This window comes from Bidens hawaiensis, unplaced genomic scaffold (genome assembly GCF_021521415.1).
Source record: "Bidens hawaiensis isolate Kalapana, Puna unplaced genomic scaffold, B.hawaiensis_p1.1 tig00009224_1, whole genome shotgun sequence".
Lineage (NCBI taxonomy): Eukaryota > Viridiplantae > Streptophyta > Magnoliopsida > Asterales > Asteraceae > Bidens > Bidens hawaiensis.
In genome coordinates this window covers 268,938-290,954 of record NW_027491681.1, presented here as the reverse complement: position 1 = coordinate 290,954, position 22,017 = coordinate 268,938, and the positions used below count along the sequence as shown (strand labels likewise).

General features: G+C 41.0%; 2 protein-coding genes and 1 pseudogene across 2 annotated transcripts; all 3 read right to left on the bottom strand.

The window, feature by feature from the left end:
- Nucleotides 1-408: 408 nt before the first annotated feature.
- LOC143531758 (E3 ubiquitin-protein ligase RDUF2-like) lies at nt 409-1,215 on the bottom strand. Its single transcript, XM_077026993.1, has one exon. The coding sequence runs from the start codon at nt 1,204-1,206 to the stop codon at nt 409-411; it is 798 nt and encodes a 265-aa protein (XP_076883108.1). The 5' UTR covers nt 1,207-1,215.
- Nucleotides 1,216-2,585: 1,370 nt separating this feature from the next.
- LOC143531757 (flavonol 4'-sulfotransferase pseudogene) lies at nt 2,586-12,713 on the bottom strand (annotated as a pseudogene).
- A 755-nt stretch (nt 12,714-13,468) lies between these two features.
- Nucleotides 13,469-16,290, bottom strand: LOC143531717 (putative alpha,alpha-trehalose-phosphate synthase [UDP-forming] 10). Its single transcript, XM_077026960.1, has 3 exons — nt 14,351-16,290; nt 13,992-14,265; nt 13,469-13,927 (listed from the first exon to the last, which is right to left on the bottom strand). Exons 1-3 carry the CDS (start codon nt 16,288-16,290, stop codon nt 13,616-13,618), a joined length of 2,526 nt encoding a protein of 841 aa, XP_076883075.1. The 3' UTR covers nt 13,469-13,615.
- Nucleotides 16,291-22,017: the final 5,727 nt, after the last annotated feature.

Here is a 22,017-nt window from a genome sequence, read left to right as displayed (position 1 = left end):
CCACAAATGTTTTATAAAAAAAAGGACAGAATTACAAATTTTGTCCTTTAAAATAAGACGAATTACGGTTCGTGTCCTTTTCTAAGTTTCCTTGCAGGCGGTGTACTTTAAAATTTTTTTTCCTACAAGTTTTGTCCTTTACGCTAACTGGGTTAGAAAAAGTCAGTTAAATCTCATCACGTGAGGCGCATGTGAGGGCATATTGGTCTTTTTGCCTACCCTGCAACTTCTTCTTCTTCTTCTTCTTCTTCTTCTTCTTCTTCTTCATTTTGCAGATCTTTACCTTCCCCTCCTTTCTCTCTTATTTCTCTCTCTACGCCACCACCATCACCATACCACAACCACTCCGCCCATGGATATCCTCAAACACCATCACCACCGCCACCACAGCTCCAGCTCCGACCACTCCTATGACACAGACCACTTAACCATGAATCCTACAGCTACCGATTCGTCGTCGTTTCGTTCATCTCGTTCTCGATTATTCGGATCCGGATCTATTGAATTCGGATCTAATGAATCCGGAGCAAGTTCGTGCCGGCAAACCGGGCATGAGTTCCGAATATTAAGCCACGGAATAATACAATCGGAATGGTATATATGCTTACACGGCATCTCACGCGCTTCAGATCTAATAACAAAAGCTTCCTTACAAACAGCACAGTGAGACTCCGTTGCCACGTGTAGATCTGAGATTTTAATTAACGGTAACGATTCGATTGCTGCTTTTGATGCTGGTGGATGTACGGACCGGCTTAATCCGTTTAATTCGATTTGAGATAACTGATCGAGTAATCTATCGAAACCTGATCCCATTAGAAACTCTAACATCGTTGCCGGTAACGGCTGTAGACCGGAGCCTGCTCCGTCGTCGTAATACAGCTCGAATCCTCTGTCAACGCCGCCGCCACGTAGGACGATTACCGGATTAAACGGTGACCGGTCGCCGTTGTTCCGGCGACGGCCACGGCGAGACGTTAGATCTGAACGGTTATTATTATTATTATTATTATTGTTTAGAAACGACGTCGTAGAAGGTACACGCCAGCGAGTAGTGGATAACGGTGGAGGCTCGTTGGATTCAACGGCTTCAACGAATCCAGTGTCACAGTATGGACACAAAACGGTGTCGTTTGCTGGGAGTCTAACAAAGCGTGTGCATCTGTAGCACCAATACGACGTCGTGGTGGTGGTTGTTCTTGACATTTTGTTTTTTAAAAAAGTTGACATGTGGATTGAGATGTGAGTTGACTGATCTGGTTAAGTGGTATGGTGTTTAAGCTTGCCGGAAAACAAGTATTTGAGAAATTATACTTGTTTTGAAAAAGTATATCGGAAGTTCGCATTCGATACCCATGGTCGGAGCTGGAGCTGTGGTGGCGGTGGTGATCAAAATGAAGAAGAAGAAGAAGAAGTTGCAGGGTAGGCAAAAAGACCAATATGCCCTCACATGCGCCTCACGTGATGGGATTTAACTGACTTTTTCTAACCCAGTTAGCGTAAAGGACAAAACTTGTAGGAAAAAAAGTTTAAAGTACACCGCCTGCAAGGAAACTTAGAAAAGGACACGAACCGTAATTCGTCTTATTTTAAAGGACAAAATTTGTAATTCTGTCTAAAAAAAAGTATTAAGTGATAATATTTTATGTGGTTCTCCTTTTTTTTATTAAAGTAAATCAGATATGGTATTTAATGCCACTGGTATATCTGTATTTTCAATTATATCCAAATAGGTTAGGAAATTATGTAACCCTTTTTATTATTGGTGAATTTAATTAATTTTAATTTAGTTTAATTCAGCAACATTTTCATTACCTTGTATTAGATAAAACAAAATCCAAATATCGAATATTTTGAAATGTGTGTGTATCCAAACAGCACAAGTAAATGCAAGGAAACAATATATTACCTGCTAACACAAACCGGTTTGAGCGATATGTATACATTTATCAAAAGATGAGTTAAATAAATTGTTGCACTATACATACAAAGGTAACGTATAAGATATGTCACATTCTATGGCTGCAAAAAGATCAAGCATGAATGATAGTGGTCCCTTCAATAATATAAAGTAAAAGAGTTACATCTATGCAAGTTTTTGTTACCATTTAATTATTAACTCAAATAGCATCTATTTACTCACGTGTTCATACGTTCGTTGCAAATCATATAAAAAAGTGTATAGAATTGATAGAATAGAATATTTCAAAACGGAGCACTGAAATAATAGGAAACAGGAACACATCCCAGCCTATGATTTACTTTACCTTGTTAGAACCCACTTATCTGTACTAGGGATGAGATCATTAACTCGTACCCGTACTATATATTCGAAAGTATCTGTACAAAAAAACTAATAAAACCGAGTATCGAATACTATACCAAATTTATTGGTACGATACGGGTATATATATGTATTTCGGTATGGTAACTAATTTGGTACAACTTTGGATGTTAGGTCGAGCTTCGTTGTGGTCTAGTTATTTCACAGTATTATGCTTTAACGTTAGTTTTACACACACTAGACAATATTATGTTAACATAGTAGAGCATAATAACATCGTCACTTGACTGTGGCTAGTGAGACCGTCTTTTCGACACCGAATGAGCCCAAAGTCATTTTAAAAGAACTAAGAAGCGTGGAAATAAATTAAGAGCCTCACTCGTTATGAAAAAAAACTAATTTATTGCACTCGATATTTATTCTAACATTGCATCTCGACCGGAGATGGAAACTTATATTCTACACCATGATTAGCCTTACGAACTTAGATGGGGAATGATATATCCAAATCACGAAACTTTTCTTCGGTGATTTCATCTATAATACGGCTCATTTCATCGGTCAGATGGTTCTTCAAGTCTCCAACTTTACCTTCCCTAAAGAATGCATCATTAGGTACGCTCGGACCTATATCTCCATGCTTATTAACCTCACTTAAACTTTTGAAACCACAAAGTTTAACAATTTCTTCCACCGTGCCATTAGCCTCTTCCTCCTCTGTGAAGGGGTAGCCCAAGAACTTTGCAAGTCGATTCACAATGTTGACGGTGTCCATTGACATGTCCTCGTACGTTAAGAATAAAACATTTTCTGGGTGTTGTAAACTAACCTTACGATACCCTTTCACATGATCCCAATAGGGTCCATTTAACATGATACCTTTGCTAAATAACTTAAAAGCCTCTTCAAATTTCATTAGGCCAAGAGATTTGTCTCTCAGTCTATTTGTGAAATGAAACATGGAGACCATAACATCCTTAGGATTTCTACATAAGTAAACTAAACGACAGCCTGAATCAATAATGGATTGAGGTAATGAAGTATAGGCTATAATATATGGGTAGCAAAAAGGCGTGGCGAATCTCCATCTACGTAGGTAGGAGTTTTTCTAAAAACTTCGGCTGTAAGGCCAGGTAAACATATAAGTAGAGGGTGAGTTTCATTACTGTTGTTATTTTTATACTTATCTCTGTTTACCAAAGCAAACACGAGCGCCTTAAGCCATGTTGTGCCAGACTTAGGCATCGTGACGAGGTAGATATCACTTGGGCGAGCTTTGAACGTGTCTTGTATGGCCATCGTAGCTTCAATGGAATTTACACGACCCGATTGATACCAAAAGCCTTGGTACAAGTAGAGGTTTTCAGTAATCCAACCGCTCTCTTTTTGAAGCGTTGCAAGCCTATCGAAAATTACTTCTGAAGAAACACTAAGTGACCCGGTGCAGATTATAGATAATCTGGGGGTTAAGTAATGTTTCCCACGAGAATGAGGTCCAACAGAGACGGTTGTTCTTCAGGGGACCTGCAAAACAAACACCGTAAGCTCGTCACTGAGAAGGGGGGGGGGTTCCTCCTTGTGACCACCCTCCGGCGTGAGAATCAGACTAGATTGCTCTGAATATAAGTGTATATTAAGAGATTGCTAGATAACAGGATAGCAGATGATCTTACCATTCCAAGATGTTGGAGTATTTATAGCCGAAGGTAGGTTTCCTAGAAGGTACAGCCAGCTGAATAGTATTCCTGTTCTACCAACAGTGGACTATGCACAGGCCATACTGGTTGGTGGATAGGTTACGGCCAACAGTAACAAAGTCGGCTGCACTATTCCACCAACTGTAGATTATGCACGTCCCACCTACTGTGGATTATACGCAGGCCATGCTGGTTGGTGAATAGGTTACGGCCAACAGTAACACTATTCCACCAACTGTAGGCTGCGCACGCCCCTCAGTAAGAGTTGGTGAGTAGGCAGCGGCTAATAGTGACAAACAGTACTAGAGGGTGCTCCTCCTCGTACTGTTGTCGGTGAGCTGTCACCCTGTGATTGGCTCATGGGCTGTTCTGGTCAGATTGTCTGTCCTATCCATACCTTGGTAGGTATAGTACAAAAGATCTTTCAGAATCATACGGACTGGCTCATTTTGGCGGGATTGTTCCCGCCTTGCTCATTCCTTCATGTGACTACTGAAGTAGCTATTGTCTTGTGCGTGTAGCCCTGCTGTCTGCGGGTAGCCTTCCCTGATGGCTTGTATCCGCAACTGCGGGAACAGGCGGGGTACTTCACCATTGGGAGGCTTTCCCTGCGTGTACAGCTTGCGTACTGCGCGTAAGGTTCTATGAGCATGGTGGGTCCTGCGGGAGCAGATGGCCTTTGCGCAGACGTCCCTGTTCAAGGTGAGTCTTGCGGGACCAACTGGGCTCTGCTGGGACCTACCTCTTCAAGTCCCCCCAGTCCAATGTTCTTCTCATGAATGTTTAATAAAGTGAGGTGAACTTTTGGACTTTAAGCAAGGGGTTTTGAAAAGGGTTTTTAGTTTTAAGGTTCTCCGTGGGGATTCTTCCCGCGGGTTTCCTAATGTCACTTGCAAAAATTCCCGATTTTTTTGCTTGATCTTTGGGTATGATGCGGTTAGGTATGTAACCTTCTCGCAAGTCAGGAGCGTTGAGTCTTACTTGTATATAGTCTCCATGGGGTTCTGGTGGTTTTCAACATAGTGATCAATTATGCTAAGACCACCAATTCCATCACGGAGTTTCAAACAATATAATTCTCGACGTTCCCGTTATGCGGGGATGTTATTCCTCTATCCGCAAGCATTGCCAAGAAGATCCTTCTTGGTTTCAATTCTCTGCGGGGCGCTAGGTATGTGAAGGGTTTTGCCTTAACACTACCCGCGCTCGTCTTACGGTTACTTTACTTCCAAGGTACTGGAGTCCATTCCCTGCGGGTGCTAGGTATGTGAAGGGTTTTGCCTTAACACTGTACCCGCACCTGTCTTATAGTTACTTGGTTGCCAAGGTATTCTTGGCTTCAATTCCCTGCGGGTGCTAGGTATGTGAAGGGTTTTGCCTTAACACTGTACCCGCACCCGGCTTATGGTTACTTGGTTGCCAAGGTATTCTTGGCTTCAATTCCCTGCGGGTGCTAGGTATGTGAAGGGTTTTGCCTTAACACTGTACCCGCACCCGGCTTATGGTTACTTGGTTGCCAAGGTATTCTTGGTTTCGATTCCCTGCGGGTGCTAGGTATGTGAAGGGTTTTGCCTTAACACTGTACCCGCATCCGTCTTACGGTTACTTGTTTGCCAAGGTAAGGGGTGTTTTCCCGCTTACTTTTGAATCTTTTTTGAATTTTGAATTTCGAAATTCGAAGAGTTGGTGGAAAGATAGGAACAGTCCAAACATCTGAAACGTCGTGCGACGGTTTCTTCTGACTGTGTCAGGACGTGCAGGAAGTTATGGTGACGTGACAGTACATGGTCATTCCAGACGCTTTTTCAGGCGCGTGGGCGCGATTTTTCGGGCGCGTGGCCGCGAAATTAATGGTACGCGTCCTGTCAACAGCTGTTGGCAGCCTGCTTTTTGCCACGTGTAATAGTTTCATTGCACCTTCGATTTCTCTCTCCTCCGCATTAAATTCATCGCATTAATTGCGATTAGTATATAAAGGGGGAGAGGGCTCTTTGCAATCCACACCTTCACCCTTCTCTTCTTCTTCTTAGCGATTTCCGGCAAATACTCCCCTTTTCAGGCAAGCATTTTCCCGAAATCGCTTTCTTCTTTCTGCAAAATGTCTTCTCGTGATCTTGAGTCTTCGGCCGATGACAAGAGTACTGCTGGTGAGTGCCAGTGTGCTCTGCCCGGCGATCAGTACCGGTATGTTGTTAGGAAGTTCATGCTCGATCCTTTCGAGCCTGAGTTTCCTGAACCCCATCAGACCGTGTACGATGCCCCCATCGGCAAGATCGGGGTTTATGCAGCATTCTTTGTCTATGGGAATCTTAGGTTCCCATTGACAAAGTTTGTTTACCGTGTCCTTGAGAGGCACGGTGTTCATCTGACCGAGTTGCACCCCATGGCGATCGCCAAGATTCGCCATTTCGAGTGGGTGTGCCGGATTTTGGGCCTCGAGCCCCATGTTGACCGCCTGATGACCTTCTACACTTGGATGTGCATCCAGGGGTGGTATACCCTGACAACCCGTATCAAGGGTTTGAAGATTTGTGCAACCGAGCGCAGTCTCCGTTCGTGGAAGCGGGAGTTCTTCTACATTTCTGCCCGCGCCATCCCCATCGCCATGAAGTTTAAAAATGGCCAAGCAATTCCGAGCATTCACGCCACCAACTACCAGGAGGCGGAATGGTTCTCGAAGATATCCCGGATCCAATCTCCGGTTTTCCGGTTTCCGGAGTCCGGGATGGTGATGTTGGGGATGAGCCGAGTGTGGAAAGAGGCGGATGCGCATAAAATCCCGATCGTCCTCGAATATGGTTCGAACTCTATCCCTTACGGTATGCTCCGTTTCTTTTTGCTTATACGAGTTTATCTTCTAACTGTTTATTTTCTTTCAGAGGGGAACGACTTGGAGTCGCTCCTGTACCCGCGGGAAGCTGACGGTCCCGCGCGGATGGGTACTCGTGCTCTAGACGAGAACGAGTTGCCCATCCTGGAACAAATGGCGGATCGGTTCGTGGAGGTCTATCCCTTAGGCCACGAGATCCTGATCCACCGGCGGCCAGGTAAGGCGCTATTCCATCCTCAACCCCTCAATGCTGTACCTGCTGTTGGAATTCCTGACATCCCGTCTTCTTCTGAGGAATCCGCAGATGGTCCTTCGTTGGTGCGGAAGAAGAAGGCTGCCGGCGGTAAAGGGAAGGAGAAGGCGGCCTCCACAGCCGATCCAGTGATTCTATCTGACACCGAGTCAGGTAGTGAAGAGGTGGCGGGGAACCCCGGTGGTGAGAAGACCACTGCTCCGGAGGCTACGATGTTACCTCCGGAGGACCAACGACTACGACTGTTACCGGCATCAAGAGACCGGCTCCATCGGGTTCGTCTCCGCCCGTCCGTACGTTCAGGCTCAAGAAAACCCGTAAGTACAAACATCCTTATCTTTGTAGATTTATCATACTTCATAAATTTATTGTTAAAACACTTGTCTTCTTTGTGCAGGCGTGGATGTTGACGCATTCCAGGGTGGAGCGCAGAGGAGTACCTCTCCGCCAATGACGGTAGGCTCGGTCAGCCTACCTGAGGCGTCGACCCAGGCGCCTGCGCCTGCTTCCGCTGGTCCAGTTGCTCACTCCTTTGAGCCGACTGTTCCAGCCGAGATGACGTCACCGCCGGCGGTGAGTGCGATTTTTACAGCATCCTTCACCGAGCCGGCGGTTACTGTTGCTGCTGACTCCGCGGCGGCCACCGCGGCGGACACCATGCCTCCGCCATCGACTGCGGCGGAAACCATGCCGCCTCCGCCATCGGCCTCGACGGCCGAACCTTCAGGTACGCGCGGGGCTTCTCGCCAATCTTTGTTACCTTCCCATCTGCCTGACCTTTTGGATGGATTTCCCTTAGGTTCAGGTGATGGGTTCGGTGGCTATCGGCCTGTGATCGACCCTACAGGTGCGTAGGGTTCTTTTGGCCTTTATGCATTTTTTATCATCTTTTCCTAACTGCTTTGTTTCTTTTGCAGTGTCGGATTCCAATGAAGTGTATGTTCCAAGATGGAACATTCGCCGAGGAACAACCCTTCGCACACCTGTGGAGTGCGTGGACTGGGCTCGCCACGCTGCTCCCCATGGTGCGTTGGGGGAAGCCATGGTTAGCTACCAGGAGGGTAGGCTAACCAACGAGCTTCGGGTTCTCCTGGCCCGGATGCAGCCACGCGTCGAGCTGCTTTGTCGTGAAAACGACAAGTTGAAAGCAGCTCGCGTTAAAGAAGTATCTCAGGCGCGTGCTCTCCGGGAGGAGAACCAAAAACTAACCGCAGTGGCTGCGGAGAAGGAGAAGGCCTTCAAGGCCCTCGAGGTTGAGGTTCAAGCGCGACTCGAGGCCCGCTCCAAGGCTGCCCAAGCTGTTAACGAACAGCTTCGGCTAGCTAAGGAGACTGCGAGGAACGCGACCGAGAGGGCCACCAAGGCTGAAGCCGTTGCTGAGCCTTTACGCATGGAGAACGAGGAGCTCAAGGCCAAATTAGAGGCTCTCCAACGTGCTCATGATGCCTTGGCGATGGAAGATGCCAAGAAGCTCCAGGAGATCTTGGACCAGAGGGGCGTGCTTGACCATACCGAGCGGAAGCTTAAGGGCGTCGAAGAGGCTGCCGCAAAGGAAGTGCTACTTGCCAACCTTAACAAAAGCGAAGCCGAACGCGCCTGCACCCAAGCTCAAGCCGCCCTTAAAGAAGCTCTGGTTGCCAAGGAATGGCTTCTTCGAGAAGCGTTGTCTCAGGTATGTTTAGCTTTACGTCTTCACGCTTTCCTTTGTTCATAGAAAAGGTGTTTGACACTTGTATCTTTTTTTGTAGGTTGTGCATCGGGTCTTCTCAGAGACTACTTACGATGATGCCATGAGCGCAGCCCTCAACGCTTCTCATGAGGATGGGGAAAAGGCCGGCTTCCTGCTTGGTCTAGGGTTCGTTGAGAGAGGCTTCCCGCCTTCCAACTTCCCTTTGTTCGATGTGGACACCGAAGCTGCATATGACCAAGCGGTGAACCAATATGCCGCCTTTCCGCATCCGGTGGTGGAGAAGGTGAAGGAAGTCGCTGCTGTTGATGATGGACTTGCTATCCTCAAGGCTTTCCTTGAACCGCCACGCTCTACTGATGGGGCGGGTCCAAGTGGAAGTGGTCCTGAAGCTTGATTCTGAAGATCCCTTCCCGCTGCTAGGATAGACTAGATTTTGTTTTGTAGGCGGGTAGTTACCCGGCCATTCTTGTAATATATCTTTTGAAATACAAATCTTTTTGTGGATAAGACTGTTATTTCCTTTGGGTTCATTGTTTTATAAACCTTATATGACTTGCATACTTAGTTTAAATTAGCGATTTCCCAAGTGTTTAGAATAAGTTAACCTTGAATGTGGTTGACAGTAGGTTGAAGTTTTGCTTCCCCCTTTGTGAGTGTGCGGATAGGATCGGCACTTGCACTTGGTAGGATGGCTAAACTTTACCCATATCTGACCTGCGTGTAGGTTTTCCTCATCCTTTTTTAGTATAAGTTAACCTTTGAACATGGTAGATGATAGGTTGAAGTTTTGCTTCCTTGTTCGTGATTGTGCGGGTAAGACCGTCACTTGCACTTACAAGGATGGCTAAACTTTACTTACATCTGACCTGCGTGTAGGTTTTCCTTATTATTTTTTTTTTTTTAGTATAAGTTAACCTTTGAACGTGGTAGATAAGTTGAAGTTTTGCTTCCTTGTTCGTGATTGTGCGGGTAAGACCGTCACTTGCACTTACAAGGATGGCTAAACTTTACTTACATCTGACCTGCGTGTAGGTTTTCCTTATTTTTAGCGTTGTTTATGCGGGTTTTGCCGCCTTCCACACGTAACGACTTACTTCTTCCCCCATTTATGCGGTGAATACCGGCACTAATGTGGGAAGTTCATAAGTATAAAGGTAAAGTTATCAACACATTGTGAAAGGAGAATCATTTCCATTAGAAGTGGCTCTAGGCCTTTTCTTTACAAGTTTGGAATTGATCTACATATAACATTTGCGTAATTGAGCTCCATTCCATGTTCTTGGGATGGGAGTACCATCGAGCCTTTCAAGCCGGTATGCGCCTTTTCCCAGGACTTCTTTGATAATGTATGGCCATTCCCAGACCGGGGCCAGCTTTCCTGGGCGCTCTTGGTTTGAAGCCTCGTTGTTACGCAGTATGTAGTCTCCTATACTGAAGTTGCAGAGTTTTACCCGCGTGTTGTAGTACTTTTGCATTTGTCGTTTGTAATTCTCTTCACGCACTGCGGCCAAGTCTCTGCGTTCCTCGGTTAGCATAAGGTCTAACCGTCTTTCCGCATCATTGTCTTCTGGCTGGATCAAGACCCTTGGTGAGGGTAAACCAATTTCGACCGGGACCATGGCTTCAGTGCCATAAGTGAGACTGAACGGGGTTTCCCCCGTACTGGCCTTTTTCAGCGTTCTGTTTGCCCAAAGGACGTGCGGAAGCTCGTCCACCCAGCCGGATCTGTGTTCCAAGAGTCTTTTTTTTATGCCATCGACGATGCTCTTGTTTGCTCTTTCCACCTCACCATTACCTTGCGGGTGTGCCACTGAGGTAAAGGTGTGGGTGATTTGAAGTTCTTTCAGCCACTGCTGTAGCTTCTTGTCAGCAAAGTTGGTGCCGTTATCGCTCACCAAATTCTGTGGAAGTCCAAAACGACAAATAATAAATTCCCAAATAAATTTTTTGATATGTTTTGCGGTTGTTTGGGCTAAAGGTTTTGCTTCTATCCACTTGGTGAAGTAGTCGATGGCTACCACTAGGAACTGAACATTTCCTGCTGCTGTGGGAAATGGGCCTGTCACATCGATGGCCCACTTCTGAAATGGCCACGAAGAAGTGACTGGAACAAGTTCATTCTTCGGGCGATGCGTGTTGGGTGCGTAAAGCTGGCAAGACCTGCATTTTCTGGTGTATGCCAGTGCATCCATATGCATCCCCGGCCAAAAGTATCCCGCATTGTTCAGCTTAGCCACAACAGCGCGGGGACCTGCGTGAACTCCACAGATGCCTTCGTGTACTTCCCTCAAGAGGTAGTCAGCATCTTGGTTGTCCACGCATCTTAAGAGTGGGCCAAGAAAGTTACGTCTGTAAAGGGTGTCCCACGGATGGCGCCAATGAAGAAACACTAAGTGACCCGGTGCAGATTATAGATAATCTGGGGGTTAAGTAATGTTTCCCACGAGAATGAGGTCCAACAGAGACGGTTGTTCTTCAGGGGACCTGCAAAACAAACACCGTAAGCTCGTCACTGAGAAGGGGGGGGGGGTTCCTCCTTGTGACCACCCTCCGGCGTGAGAATCAGACTAGATTGCTCTGAATATAAGTGTATATTAAGAGATTGCTAGATAACAGGATAGCAGATGATCTTACCATTCCAAGATGTTGGAGTATTTATAGCCGAAGGTAGGTTTCCTAGAAGGTACAGCCAGCTGAATAGTATTCCTGTTCTACCAACAGTGGACTATGCACAGGCCATACTGGTTGGTGGATAGGTTACGGCCAACAGTAACAAAGTCGGCTGCACTATTCCACCAACTGTAGATTATGCACGTCCCACCTACTGTGGATTATACGCAGGCCATGCTGGTTGGTGAATAGGTTACGGCCAACAGTAACACTATTCTACCAACTGTAGGCTGCGCACGCCCCTCAGTAAGAGTTGGTGAGTAGGCAGCGGCTAATAGTGACAAACAGTACTAGAGGGTGCTCCTCCTCGTACTGTTGTCGGTGAGCTGTCACCCTGTGATTGGCTCATGGGCTGTTCTGGTCAGATTGTCTGTCCTATCCATACCTTGGTAGGTATAGTACAAAAGATCTTTCAGAATCATACGGACTGGCTCATTTTGGCGGGATTGTTCCCGCCTTGCTCATTCCTTCATGTGACTACTGAAGTAGCTATTGTCTTGTGCGTGTAGCCCTGCTGTCTGCGGGTAGCCTTCCCTGATGGCTTGTATCCGCAACTGCGGGAACAGGCGGGGTACTTCACCATTGGGAGGCTTTCCCTGCGTGTACAACTTGCGTACTGCGCGTAAGGTTCTCTGAGCATGGTGGGTCCTGCGGGAGCAGATGGCCTTTGCGCAGACGTCCCTGTTCAAGGTGAGTCTTGCGGGACCAACTGGGCTCTGTTGGGACCTACCTCTTCAACTTCCATTTTCCATTCAGCTATAGAAGGAGGAGAGGAAGTATGACAAGACATTTGCGTGACATCAATTGTTTTCTTATTTACCTTATTTATAGACCAAAATCATTTTCCTTTATTTTTATTTCATTCACGGGGGAACTTTACATGTCAAGTCAAATTCAATAATAGACACGACAAAAATGGTTCACATGGTAATGTTTTTCTAAATCAGAAAGACAAATATTTGCCTTCATTATATAAGAAAATTGGGTCTATAAAACATTAAAACATACAAAATAAAATATTACTATATATAGATGTTTGAAGCTAGTTAGCTTGTTGGCATTAAAATGAAAATTGTTGAAATGTACCCGTCATCTTACAACATACAATAATTTATAACTTAGTAGTTTGAACTTTGAAAGATCTAAGTGGTTGGAAAACGTACCTTGTTTATGTAGTGAATACCTGGATCAAAAAAGAAATAGTAATAACTGACTAGAGTAAATGAGAGGCAAAAAAGACTTTAACCGCTTCCAAACTCTGCTAATAAAGTATAACTAAATCACTTCATGGCTTAAATAAAGTATTTTAGCCGTTCAATTCTTTTCCTTGTCACTTTTCAATTAGCGAAACATGCCGATTGAGGGACTTCAATTAGCGAAACATGCCGATTGAGTAGGTCAGGTAACAAGTTTAATTTTTCCAAAGAGATGGTGTCACTGTCAACTAGATAACAAAAATGACACTATTTCAATAATAAAGGGTGTGTATTAATAATATGTTTGCTTTAAGGTGATTTCTCTACATTACTCTCCTTAAAGATCTTATAGGTCAATATAAATAAATCTATCACCCTAAATGCGGTCACATTTTGGGATTGGGCACACTATGAAAGATCTTTTAGATGCACATATCCCTCCGGGAGGGCGACTGGGACGTGGGCATAAGGGCCTTTCTCTGCGCAATCCCATACTAACCAACAGTTCGAATCAAGAGTATGATGCCTAGAAGCAAAATTGAATGGAATCTTAAGAAATGCAAGTAGCTTCGAAGCACATAAAGATAAAAAAGTAAGATACTTTGCATTAAAAGTTTGAAAAAAAAAAGAAGATAAGATACTTGATCCCCTTTTGCCTTTATTCATTAACCTTCAAACAGAAAAAACAAAAATTCATTTAAAAATTGTCACAGTTTTATACATACTGGCGCCAAGTATAAGTTGAATTCAATCATATTCTTTGCTTCAACTGCCAGAATTTGATAAGAAGATAAGATGCACATAAACCATATAAAAAGTGAGCTATATAATAATAATAATAATAATAATAATAATAATAATAAGCATTTGCTTTCTATCCATTACACACCAGACCAGGTTAAAAGATTCATCATATCATAAATAAATATAAAAAAAATTTCCTTTACTTTTTTCGCCACAACAGAAAACTATACATGTTACTAAGAAGTAATATCTTAAAAAATGGTATCAAAAGTGATCTGAAATCGGGCAGTGTTACCAGGTTTTGGATCTGAAGCATTTGCAAGCCCTCCCAACAGTTTGATCACATCACCAGTGTCATCAAGATAATATTTAGCTTTACTCGGCTTTTGTCCAACCGTACACGCAAATATTTCTGGCTTTGAACTTACAACCGCACTCCGAATGCTTTCAAACGTGTCTTCATCTGACCTGTCATCCCCGATGCACGTCACAAAATCCGGGCTTTCCCCCTTTTTCACCATTCTTGATAATATCTTCTCTGCAGTTAATCCTTTTGTCACACCCTGCAAAAGTCAAAAAGTTTCAAAATTTAAGCTTTTAAAATTAACTGGAAGTTAGTTAGCAAACCTGAGGTTTGACTTCAACTATGTGTTGACCACGTTTAACCACAGCCGGCTCATTAGCAAGTACGTTTTCTAAATGCACCAACAACTCCTTAGCCTGACACGAACCAAAGTCAGGGTCAGCATCCTGGTGGTGCCAAACCAGACCACTTTCTTTGACCTCAATGCTCGAACCATCGGTTGCTTCTGTATACAGTCTCATAACCGGTTCAGCAATCTCCTTCCACTCAAGATCAGTAGCCGGGATACTCAACTCCCACTCAGATTTCGCACTCCATCTACAAAACCAAGATTTATATTATTAGAAGACATTAAAATACACATAATATGATGTTCAATTGTCGAATAACATTTAAATAATACCTTGTAAAATAACCATGTTCAGCAGCTAAACCGAGCCATTCACAAGGAGCAAGCCACTCGTTTAACGAGCTTCTTCCTCGTCCACTCACAATGAAGACCGTGTTTTTAGGATCATTGCAAAGTGTGCTCAGAATATTAATTAGTTCTTGACTAGGAGCTTTTACAATAGACGATTGTGGGATAAGTGTACCATCATAATCAAGAAATATAGCCCGTCTGCTTGACTTCTTATACGCAGAAACAATATAATTTGGAGAAAGTTTTCTGAAACTTGGAGAAAGAGAAACGACGCGAAAACCAAGCCCGAAACCAATACCCCAACAACGTTTGTTATAATGGTCTTTTGATGCTCTTTCTAAATCTTGCATAAACATACGGGCCCAGTAAGCCACGTCGTGAGAGCTTACGTATTTGTAGTGTTTTTCGTGTCTTAATTTCTTCTCTGAATCTTTCATTGTTAAAGCAGAGTTTATAGCTCCAGCTACAGATTCAATGTCCCATGGGTTGACCCGTATAGCACCGCTTAAAGACGGTGAACACCCGACAAACTCAGAGACAACCAGCATACTTGATTTGTCAATATGAGGCGAGTGTTGTCTGCAAACGATGTATTTATACGGTACTAAATTCATTCCGTCTCTAACAGCATTGACTATGCAACAATCAGCCATTGAATAATAAGCCGACTTTTCATAACGGGCTACCGGGCGGTCGATTAGAACCACGGGCTCATAATCAGGTGAACCATATGTCTCGTTTATTTTACGTACAACTGAATACGTTTCACGTTTTTCTTCATGTACATCTTTTCCTGTACTTCTTGCAGGGTTCACAATTTGGATCAAAACAGCGTTACCTTGTAGCGCAGGGTTCATCTGTAACAGATATTCAAACGCTAGTAACTTAAGACTAATGCCTTTAAAGATATCCATGTCATCGACTCCAACTATCAGCTTTTTCCCCTTGAACCTTTGACTTATCTCGTTGACTTTACTTGATGTGATTGGAAGACTTAGAACAGATTCAAGCCGGCCCATGTGAATGCCAACAGGTAAAATTTTGATATACACTGTTCGACCAAAGTAATCGAGGCCGATATGTCCTCGCTTGGACTCATAATCCAGGCCCATCATTCTACTGCAGCATGACAAAAAGTGTCTAGCATAATCAAACGTGTGGAACCCGATTAGATCACAGTTAAGAAGTCCTTTAAGGATTTCATCTCTTACAGGAAGAGTTCTATATATTTCCGATGAAGGAAAAGGGCTATGAAGGAAGAAACCAAGTTTGACCCGACTGTAACGTTTTCTTAGAAAGGTAGGTAAGATCATAAGATGATAATCATGAGCCCAAATATAATCCTCATCTGGGTCTGCAACTTCCATAACTTTATCTGCAAATATTTTGTTTGCAGATACATACGCCTGCCAGAGAACGCGGTCAAACCGGTCAGCATGGTCAGGGCAAATAGGAAGCATGTAATGAAAAAGCGGCCACAATTGCTGTTTACAAAAACCAGCATAAAACTTTGTGTGAAGATCATGAGGAAGAAAAGTGGGAACACAATTGAATTCTTCTAGAAGCTTTTGAGCAACTTCTTCTTGTTCACTCGCATCTACTTCAACCTTGAGCGAACCTACATATACAAACTCAGTTTCAGGAGGAAACCCGTCTTTTAGTTGCCAGTAGAGAGAGTCCTCGTCGAATCTGAAAGTCAACTTTAGGGTATCCGGATCGCGCTGAATATGTAAAGGTAACATGTTTGTCACGATGATTTTCCTCTCGGGACAGTTGGACGAGGTACTATCTGAATCTCCATCATGAGCATTGATAATTCCGGGCAGAGTCATGACCCGTGGAAGATTTCTTGGAGTTTGAGGGATATCCAGTAGTTTATCAGGAACCAAATCCAACATATCAGCAAAAGATTTTGATGCCATTATTTGTATATGAATGGTACCTTGTTGTATAAAAAACACGCCTTTATAAGGTACGGTAAATCTTGTTTAAATATCCTGAATAACAACACATTACAAAAGGAAGGTGTGAGATATATTTTCCTGTTTATCATATCGGGATATATATCGAGAAATAACAATAAGTATCAAGTTGAAATATATATTCGAAGGAGAAAGAAATGCCTGAAAATGAACTGGATTAGTATCGAGCAACTCAAACAACATATAAATCAGTAATGAAGTAATAAATATCTATCTATATATACTGCCTGCATAGAAAGAAGGTCTATCATGAATACTCTCCCTATAATTAATATATATTGCTCCAAATTATTGAGAACATCCATCGAAAAATGAAATGAAATGAAATGAAACTGTATTCAAAGTAACATATCTTTATGTTGTTCATGGAAAGTAAGTACAAATCCAATTCAACCTACAATCATACACGAATAATATGAATTGCAAATATTTAAACTCCCAATCCCAATTGGCCGGGTATGATTTCCTTAAAAACACCCAAAATATATAATTTATCTCTTAATTAATTAATTAATTCCAGATCTTCCAAAATTGAAATGGTTATTATTCAAATCCATTTACAAAAACACACACACACAGATGCTATACGGATAATTAAACAACTTAAACTTACTGTGAGATGGATGCGGACGACGGAACTCAGTGTCCGGCGGTAGACGGAATCCAGAGACAACAAACTAATTAACTTGTCTTGGTGTTGGGTTAATAATATATTAATATTAAAAGGAACGTTTTAGTTTTATACTGTGGAGTTTCCGAATAGAAGGGAAAGAAAACGTAGGAGTTAACAGGTAGTTAATGTTATACATAAATATTTTCTCTCATCTCTCTAGTTTGTAAGGATGGGTATTGACTTAAGTTTTCTAGTTTTTTCTCTCCTTCTCCCTTCCCTTCTAAAAAAATCTCTGAAACATGATTCATTCTCATTTTCTTTTTATTTCCTTCCTCTCCCCTCTTTAAATGACACTCGAGAACACAGCGTTAGAGATAGAGAGAGTAACTGGATAAAGTTAGCCACTACACATCACAACACATCACTTAACTAACCATCCTTACCTTTTCACTTAACCATGGTTTACAATTCTAACTCCTGTTACTTAAATGCCCCTTAGTTTATGTCAACACATCATCAAACTATCAAAGACTTTTAAGTTTGAGTTAAGTATTATTTTAGTACCTGTGGTTTGATCGACTTCGCAACTTTAGCATTTTTTTTAAATTTTTCGCAACTGGCTACTCCATGTTTTAAAAACTGGCCATTTTAGTACTTTTTCGTAACCCCGTTTAGTTTTTCCGTTAAGTCAAGGGCATAATGGTAACTTTAGTTATTATATTTATTTTCTTTTTGAGTTAAGTGTCATTTTAGTACCTGTGGTTTGGTCAACTACGCAACTTTAGTACCTATTCTTTATTTTATGCAAATGGCTACCTCAGTTTCAAAAAACTTGTGTTTTTAGTACATTTTTTCTAACTCCGTCTATTTTTTTCGTTAAGTTAAAGATAATTTGGTAACTTCGTTATTTTCTTTGTTTTTTCTTTACTATTAAACACTTATATCTTGTAAACCTTAAATGCCCTTAACAAAACTTCAAAATCCAAATCCTAAATTCCCAAATATCGTAAAAATTCAAGCCCTATGATGACATGGAGAAAGAGTTTAGGGATTTAGGATTTAGATTTTGATGTTATGATTGTGGATTTAAGGTTTACAAGATATAAGCTTTTAAAAGAAAAGAAAATAACGAAGTTACCAAATTATCTTCGACTTAACGAAAAGAATAGACGGGGTTAGAAAAAAAAGTACTAAAAACGCAAGTTTTTTGAAACTGAGGTAGCCAGCCATTTGCATAAAATAAATAATAAGTACTAAAGTTGCGTAGTTGACCAAACCGCAGGTACTAAAATGGCACTTAACTCAAAAAGAAAATAAATAAAATAACTAAAGTTACCATTATGCCCTTGACTTAACGGAAAAAATAAACGGGGTTACGAAAAAAATACTAAAATGGCTAGTTTTTGAAACATGGAGTAGCCAGTTGCGAAAAATTCAAAAAAAATACTAAAGTTGCGTAGTCGATTAAACCACAGGTACTAAAATGACACTTAACTCTTTAAGTTTCTTTGTTTGTTTAAGAAACAACTTAAGCATGTACTTGTCATTTTCAAAATTTCAAACTATGAAATTGATATATAGACATTTTAACATATTTTACAAATGACCTTGTAGCATATCCATATGCAATAAATATGTTTATATCAAAATGATTGAAGTTTCATGGTGAGCAATAGTGGAGGAGATTTAGAGGGTGTGTTAGTTAACTCTTTAAAAGGAGAAACATATATTTTATCTTATGATGTCTATCTATGACTTTCTTAATCATACAAAAAACACGAGTGATGTTTTTATTCAATATTTGAACGCCGACATTGAAAGAGAGACTTCAAAGAGTTAGTTGGGTTTCACGGACTAAATTGAGAGATTTTGATGAGAAATCTGATGTAAAAGCTCATTACAAATGTTTTTACGTACTCAAAAAGGACTAATGGGCATTTAATCTGGGAGGGAAATAGTAAGTTGCTTAGTGTTTTTATTGTAATTAGGCAAACTTTAAGCATTTGTATGATAATAATATATTAATCGGGGACTTAACCTACACGAGAAAAGACTAAATGCTAGGCTATTTCTATTATACACCATTATCTTTGAGGCACACTTATAATTAAACTAAACATAATTAAAAAGAAGAATAATAAAAAGTAGGTAGCATCCAATTGTGGACAAGCAAAGACTAGTCATCCCTATCTCCATTGACCAATCCCCAACCCAATGAGATTAGACCACACCCACTCAACCTTTATCAATTATTTTATTTAAAATATTTGCATAATTAACATTTCTTTTACAATTTATTGAGATTAAATCTTATCAGAGCATTCTCATCCCATCCCTTATCCCCATCCCTATAATTTAGCTAAAAATTCATATTCCTTAAATTTATTTCTCACTTTTAAAAAACCTTCCACATCCAATCCCCCATTTCCTATCTCTATATTATTTTTTTATTATTTGTTTCTTCTTTTTTCATTCACAACCTTAACCACTATCTATTTTGTCTTATTGTCTATTTTGTCAAACAATCAAACCCATGAAACCGACTTGCGCTACTCATAAAAAAAAGATATTATACTTGCTATTAAAATTTCTATATAAATAGGAAAACGGATCATTGAAAGGCTAATCATTCAAAACCATACAATTAAAGTAAAACTATATCACAGAACGCAAACAATTAGATCATAACAAAGCATTAATACTCAAAAACTTAAATTCGACAACATATTATAACTTCACCAAAAGAAAGACTGCCTTTTTAACTTACGGTTATCTAAATTCGTCAACATCGATTAACGCTTCACTTGATGACGCTTAAAAAAACCACCAAAAAATAGTTAGCATCAAGTAATTACTAAACATTCAAAAAATAGTCTTCGGTCTTCAAAGTTGATTATCTAAATCATGGTGATGCCTCATTATGATTTCCCTTTGAAGTCCCTCAAAATATAGTCGTTGAATTTTAGACATGACACTCACATCCATCATCATAATTCTTTGATTTGAATCCTTCTTTGCAAGCTCCACTTTCTCAGCTTCAATCCTCAACTTTTCTTTCTTTAACTTCAACCTTTCATCTTCAAGATGTAACTTTTTTTGCTCATTTGCGTTGTCATGCTCCATCTTCTCAGCCTTAAGACGATAATACTCTTTCTCTTGAGCACTCGACTCCTCTAAAAGGGTATACTTCATCTTTCTAAGTTGGATTATTTCCTCCGATTGAATGCTTTGGGCCTTTCGTTTTGCTTTTTCAGCTTTCCTACCCATTGGTCGGTCCAACTCGATAGCATTCTCTGTGGGGGATGAGGTTGTGGTCGGGGTCGGGGATGGTACCGTCGTCTTCTTTTTAATTGTGTCATCTTTTGTGGTATATGAAATCCACTTAGGTTGGTCCTTTAATAGGTGCCAACAATGCTCGAACGGATAGATTTTTTTACGTATTGATTGGTACATAATCTTTGCCCTGTCAAACTTTCATTTAAACCAATAAAATTCATGTCAGAAAAAACAAAATATAAATTAAAATACTCTCAACACAAGTAAGAACGAAATTTCTACCTTATCATGGTCAGTCAAGCCACTTTGATTTAACCGTTCAACTTGATCTAGGTACGAACAAAAGTAATTTGTGGCCTTTTGAATACATGACCATCAATGTGTTAAAGACTTCAATGACCGCTCGGTTGTGGTTTTTTTATATTGGTCAAAGTATTCCAAGACTTTTTCCCAAAATTGAGATTGCTTTTGATCAGTACCATGAATGGCATCAACGCTACAATTTAGCCATGCAGAGACAAGCAACTTGTCTTCTTCAGAGACGAAGTTAGTACCCCTCACTGATCTCTTGACGTTGGTTGGATAAGTAAGAGGCAAGGGAGGAGAGTCATCTAGGGTCATATGAGAGTTTCCAGTAAGAAGGTTGGTGTAGTATTGGCTTTGTGAGTCCATATCTTGACTTTCCATATCTAAAAGATTCACACACAATATATATGAAATGAAAAGATAAGACTATATTGTTTAGCAGGCTACCTAATTAACATGTTTAAATTAGTTTATAGTTTAACATGAACAGCAGACGACCATTTTATCATTTTCATGTTACTCCAACAGGTGACATATAACTATATAAGTATAATAAGGACCTATATCATTTTCATTTTCATTTTCATATAATATGTTTATAAATTTGTAATTTTGGCCCATTTGTTTAATGTAAAGTGGTTTTAAAAACTATCTTTTGATGTCCGGTGTATAAATGTGGAAACTATATGAAGTTAGTTGCTATTTATTGATATTTTCCTGTAGTAAGTTTTGGATTAGTTGAAAGGTGCTTACTTGTCTTACAATTTACCAAGGATTCAGGGAATAAAGTGGAAGAGTGCAAACTAAAAGTGGTATATCTACTTACAACTTACAAGTCCATGAACTTCATATACTGGTAAGTTAAGAAAACTTTAGTGACAATATATTTACACATAATCATACAAGGTTCGGTTCAGTTTCAGTTAAAGTCGAGCAACGAAGACACATTAACCATAACTGAATTCACATATATTTACACTCAAGTCACAAGCATAATGAAATAATTCAACAAACATACTCATTCTTCATAATGCAATAATACAACAAACAGAATCATACTTCATGGCATGATAGTCAACAATGTTTGGTTCAGTTAACTCTTGGTTACTTTAAAGCTCAGGCATATGCAGTTGCAGCATGAATTCAAATTTGGTAAAATACAAACATATAAGATTCGGTTCAGTTTCGGTTAAATTCGAGTAACGAAATCACATTAAGCGTAACCATAACTGAACAGTCATTTCGGTTGGTAGCGATTTGGTTTGGTTCGGTTTTACATATCAACGGTTCGGTTTTGGTTTATAATTATCAAAAACCATTACTAACGGTTTGATTCACGATTAATATATCAAACACCTGGTGGGCATCAAAGTATTATGCTATATATAATTTTCAGTGGACAACATTGCCCTATACAAAACCCTAGAAATTGTACTATAGGGCTTGCATCGAATTGGGAATATATAAACCAA